This window comes from Pygoscelis adeliae, unplaced genomic scaffold (assembly GCF_000699105.1).
Source record: "Pygoscelis adeliae isolate BGI_AS28 unplaced genomic scaffold, ASM69910v1 Scaffold317, whole genome shotgun sequence".
NCBI classification, from domain to species: Eukaryota; Metazoa; Chordata; class Aves; order Sphenisciformes; family Spheniscidae; genus Pygoscelis; species Pygoscelis adeliae.
In genome coordinates, this window is record NW_008825155.1 from 660,615 (window position 1) to 666,614 (window position 6,000).

The 6,000-nt window shown below is 46.6% G+C and overlaps 1 protein-coding gene across 1 annotated transcript in view; it reads right to left on the reverse strand.

Annotated features, from left to right (window-relative positions):
* The window catches only part of SH3PXD2A (SH3 and PX domains 2A), a 220,389-nt gene that overhangs the window by 154,969 nt on the left and 59,420 nt on the right, over positions 1–6,000 (reverse strand). The window contains 1 exon segment of the mRNA XM_009328440.1: positions 46–122. Within this exon segment, the coding sequence (XP_009326715.1) occupies positions 46–122 (77 nt within the window).

Below are 6,000 nucleotides of genomic sequence, written 5' to 3' on the forward strand. Positions count from 1 at the left end.
GCCCCCACCCAGCAGGGCTGCCAGACGCTCCCCCAGAGCTCTTACCCTGCAGTACTCGTCAATGGGCTTCAGCCTCTTCACAGCTACGTCTCGGACATGGCTCCTCCGGAACAGGATCTTGCCTGAGGAGGGAACAGATGAAAGGGGAGGGTTAGGGGCATCGCCTGCCATGCGGGATAGCGCAACAGCACTGAGCAGAAAGGTCAGCAGATGGGGTTTCATCCCTGGCTCCAACCACGGCTGTTGGCAGTGCCGGTGGCTGAGCTCTGCAACCCCGTTATGCCCCCAGCAGAGGAGTCCCAGTACTGGAGAGGTTCGCACAGCAGCAGATTTGTGTGACTGCAGCCCCCCATCGCTACATGACAGACAGGACGGCACACTCGGAGGAGGTGTGAGCAGCAGATCCACTCCTGCCCTCGGAGCAAATTGCACAGAAACATGCTGCGGGGCAGGCGACGGAGGGATGCGGGGCCATAGCTATTACAGGAGCGTGCATGGCACCTCTCGCAGCTGGATGCTGCTGGTCTTAAGTTTGCACAGGAGATGCAGCACACGACCAACAGCTACCACAGGCACAGAAGCTCTGTGAAACCTTGGTGACTGACGCTGAAGTCCTGCTTGTGTGAGCCGCCAAAAGAGGACCACAGCGACTCACGGGGCAGAGGGAGTTTTTCTGATTTCATCCTGTAGATAACACAGGAAGTTTTGGTTCCCTTTTAGTGATGGCATTATCCTGGAATGGACTGACACTATGTTATGACTCCCTTCTACTTCAGGGGCACTTTGGCATGTCCGTCCCGGCAGCACAAGGAGCATCGCTGGGGTGGGATGCGGGCTCCACCTATGCCCCATGCCTGCCTACTCAGCCACTTCCCACTGTGGATGCTCCTGCCCTTGCAGGCAGACAAACCACACAGACAGCTCACAAGCAAATACAAGGCTGTTGGTGACAGAGCCTTTATAAATCTACAGAGTGAAACCAAATAATAGAAGAAAAATAAACAAACTCTCTTTTTTTGAAAGTAAAAAAAAAGAATAACCTCAGTGTCCTTACTGGATGACATTTCTGCAAGCAGTTAAGATTAAATAAACGGCTGGGTTTTGTGTGAAACTGATTGTAACAAAGTTTATCAAAATAATCTAGGAGCTGAGTTTCCCCACACACAAGGATGTCATAGAGTTGGTATTTTTTTGGCTTGAAGGGATTATATCTTCATATCCTTTTTTGGTTTTCTTCCCTTTTTCTTTTGTGCCGTATTTCTTTTAATGTAATGAGACAAGAATAAATTACATGTTCTCCTTGTGGTGGAAGAAAACAGTATCTGCCAGCATTATTTAGTCCATGAAATGTCTATGTAAAAAAACCACTGACATATATACCACCCCCTTCTCCAAACTTCTGCCAACAGGCAAATGAGATATTCATCCATAGATCATGGGATAAGAAAATGGACTAGGAAATGAAATCAGATCCAAAATCTGAATATGTGGCTTTGAGTTTGTCATGATTACACAAGCTGAGAGGTTAATGAAACAGCAGCCTTCAACAGTCCAGTAGCAGAGGCTCTAAACCCTCCCAGACTCTGCCCAAAGGCAACTTTGGTTGCCTTTTCCTCCACAGCTGCTAATCTGGAAGGTGTTAAAGCGTTTTGTTTCAGACAGGAGAAAGTGGTTTATCTCCATCACCAGTTCTGGCAGCAGAACAGTTTGTTCTGTGAGGTAAAGCCATTTCCTAGTGCCATGAATTTATCTCTCTGTGTTCCCTGTGGTTATCTCATTACAAAGCTGGTGCTGAGCCATCCCTGTAGGATGCGATGCCACGCGGTCACAGAGCACAGAGGAAATCTTCAACAGGTGTCGGAGACGTTCATCTGAGCTTGAGCGATTTGGTCAATAAGCTGCTGGAGAAGGAAAGTGGCACTTCTATCTCCCTGCACCGACCAACTTTGGACACACCAAAACATTGCTGCTTTCCTGCTTCTTATCCTGGTAAATGGGGAGAACTACCTGCACTTCCAAAACATTTCTTATTATTTCTGATAGCCTCCAGGATCACATTGTACTTGTACTGCATAACTGCAGTAAGCTGCTTTTTTGGGGGGAAGGGGTGTGGGAGTAGCTGTAGAGAAAAGACTAGTTCCTTTCTCAGTCCTCCAGAAATGCTGGTGTGGGAGATCTTGGTATTTCTTTGCAACTTTTATAAATACACTGCAAAGAGAAAGCGACATTTTGGAAACACTCTCACTTTCTGGCTTTCCTGTTTTCAGTTCAAGCCACGAGTTGAAAGTCGAACCAGTGACCATATAAAAACATAAAGGAACCAAAGACTTAAATACATTAAAGATCTCCTGTAAATGCAATTCAGCTTTCCTAAAAAGATAGTTTACAGGGAGGCCCAGTCTTCAAAGTAACATAATAAATGAAAGACTCAAACTTAAGAAACAAGATAAATATAATAAAGAATGTTATATTAAACACAGAGTATAAAAAAGACCCCAGGATATGATGAGTCTTAATTCAGTCCTTAAATGGAGATGGAAAATATCAGGATGACTGTGGTGTTAGGATGAAGCAAAGCCCAGAAGGTGCTTCCATTTTTATCCCTTCAAAAAAAGGAAGATTTTCCCTCTGCTGTTGGAAGCTAAAGAAGGCTCATTGAGGGCTGTGGGGAAGATCTGTAGCTGCCCAGTCCAGTATGACATTCAAAACTGAAATCTGGAGAAGGCTGAGTAGTTTAGAGCACCATGGAGTAGCAGTCAACAAAGAAAAAAGCAAGAAGAAAAACAAGGACACTCTGCAAACACATCCAGTTCTGATGAGCAGCAAGGAGGGAGTCCCTCACAAATCCTGGGGGTCCTCAGGCAGAGAAGTCTCATTGCCAGGGGTGCTGAAGCACCTCTAAGAAGGGACAACTTCCCAAACGCCCAGCTTCTCCCCTTTTCTGGGAAGACAGACTGTGCTGACAGAAGCTCAGCCAAAGCTATCACAGCCGACCAGCAGGAACCACTGCAGATCCAGTACGAGTTACTACTGCTTTCTCCAGTTCCCCCATTTCTACTGGTCTTCCTCCAAAAGCAGGGGAGGTCCCATGGGACTGGAAAAGAAAGGTAACCTGAGAGACCCACGCCATACACTCCTTATGCTCTCCAAGTGGGTGCGCTGGACACAGACCCCATTAATGGAAAGCTTTGCCTAATGAGGTAGTTAGGGTCACCATGAAGAAATAAAGAGCAGGCAGACAGCCGAGCAGCGGGGGCATGTAAAAGCCAGCGAGGAGCCCTCAGGACGGCTGTGGAAAGGAGCATTTCACGCAGCACTAACGTGAAGCGGGGCAGTCCCGGGGTAGCCGGTAAATGCAGAACAGCCCAGGCAATATCCTTGCAAGGGTGGAGTAGTGGTTTATGTGCCACTTGACTTTTCCTCCAGGTATTTCCATGTCTCTAAGGAAGGGATCTACTTCTACGCGAGTACATACAGCTCTACACCCCCGTTTTACAGAAGGACGAACAGCTTTTTAACCATGCTGCAGCCCAGCTGGGAAGTGAACGGGAAGTCTATCTCAGACTCAGATGGGAAGCTATAGGCTACGCAGGACGACGCTGCCTTGTGCAAATACTTCATTCACCGATGTGCCAGGCTCGGACTGGGCCAAGGGAGGTCTAGCACATGTTAGGAAGGACTCTGAAGACTGCAGCACTGGGAAAGAGAGACCTGGGGCAGACACAGGGCTCCAGCCCTGCTGCTAATGCAGGATAACAATATTTATTTTTATCGTTTTTTCTTTAAAGAAAATATTATTCCTAGGAAATTAACGTGGATAAGAAGCAAAGTATCAGGTTTAGCATTGTAGGGGACATCTTAAGTCATCCCCTCATCTCTCTGTATATAAATAGATGTAGTCTTTAATTTCGTGACCACACACCTCTTCTCCCACAAGATCTCAGTTTCCTCCTGTATACACAGTGGGTGCACAAAGTGGGAAGAATAAAGCTATGCAGGAAACTGTCTATCTGGCAGCTGCTGATTCTGCATGCTTAAAGGTATCCTCTGAAAATAACTTTATTCCTGCATAACCTCATACTTAGAGTAGCACAGATTTTAACAAGTGCCATGGACCCCAAGAACAAACAGGCTTAAAAGCATCCCAACGCTCTGGTCCTCCCATTAGCCTACAGGTCTGTGCTGAACACACCAGAGGGGTCCATAGCCTAATGCTTTGTAATGGTCAAGGACGTGGTTCATGCAGGGAAGAAGCCCAGCTCCTGGTGGGCTTGGTGACACTGTGGAGCACAGCCTGGAGGCAGGACAGCACCGGGCATCACTAGGCAGAGAAGCACTAGAAGTCCCCGAGGGGATGCCTAGCAGGAGAATCCAGGTTTTCCTCTTCAAGGGAAGGGGACATGCTATACAGCCCCTACAGTCACAGCAGATGCCAGCTGTCACAGCAGCTACTGCCCTAGACTGGTGATTTGTAAGCTCTAAGACAGCCTCTAAAACAAATCTCTTAATTACACTTTTCACTGCCAAGGAGAGGTGCTGTATATCTAAGCCTCAAGACCTTCTAGAGATGTCTTCATGATCTTCCCACCACTGTGGCTCAGCCCTGAGCTGCCAGCTTTGCTGCTCTTTGGAGCCAGGCAGTGAGTGGGAGCTGTGGTAGGGGCAACAGGGAGGCAGGGAAATTGCTGTTTAGCTCCTTTACAAATCTACCAGAGAACAGATCCACCTCTTGCTCTTACTCTCTGATTGCTGAGCTTGAGTCTCCTTTCAAGGGACGTCTGGGTGACGGATTTGTCTAAGGACACCCATTATTTCATGCAAGGAGTGTCTGTCAGAGGTTAGGAAGAGCCCAAACCCACTGTCAAAGGGACGATGGACAAATGCATATTCACATTTAATCTTCAAGTACTGTCACCACACTTCAGAGGGTAGTACGTGAAGCAAGCCATATGATAAATATTCAACAGCAGTCAGCCTGAAGACTAATGGGCACATTAAAAATACTGTAATGTCTCATCTGATTTATGTTTAAAAGAGACATGTGCTGCCTCTGACTACAGAAGCTCCAGCTGTGAAGGCTCTGTCAGACAGCTGTCTCCTAAGAGCAGGGAAGAGCTCCGGTTTCTGCCTCTTCATGTTGTTCTTGTTACTGTGCTGTTGGTTCTCTCCTCTTTTTACCTGAGAACCTGGGAGGTACCAGGTCTGTATATATATTGCAAAGCAATGTGTTCAACCTAAGATCAACTTCTCAGAGACAGAGTCTGCTTATGAGATGAGGCCAGACTCTTTTTGCAGTTACACTGGGGTTGCATCGGTAAAAAAGAGTAAACAATTTAGCCCTCACGCAGTTACAAGGTTCTCCTTTTGGGCTAAGCAGCTTCCTCCAGTGTAACTAAAACCATTTTGCTGCTCAGGTATTTTTATGAAGGCTTCTATTCCTTACACATAGCTGTTATTATTATTTTTATACACTGAAGAAGCACAGATGTGCAATCAGATATGACACAAACTCCCCTCAACCCATTTAAGCTGTGACATCCACCTCAGGGTCCTGCCCTAAACTCTCAGGCACCTGTCACACAATGTAAGTCCCAAATGGAGCATTTAAATACACACTGCCACCTTGCAATGTAAAATACGTAATTCAACAGCACAACACTATGGGATAGAAGAACAATTTTATGTTTCTCATGGAACTACGTGTGATTGTCAACCAGATGGCAATCTGACAGTGGCCAAAAAAGAGGTGTGTTCCTTACAAAATAATGTCTGTCTTTTACATGGGGATCCCAGTTTCCATGGATTGTTTCATCCATGATTTCCCGCAGTCAGAATGCCAGTGCCACGGTCCTAACACTGATGGCATTTGCTCCTGACAAAGAAAGGGGAGGGAAATGATTCATACTGTTTCCACCGGTGGGAGGGGGAAGGACTTTTTTAATAAGTAGAAACTCGTGACAGAGTCAGAACTGTTGGCTGAACTTGGCTGCCAAAGAGCCT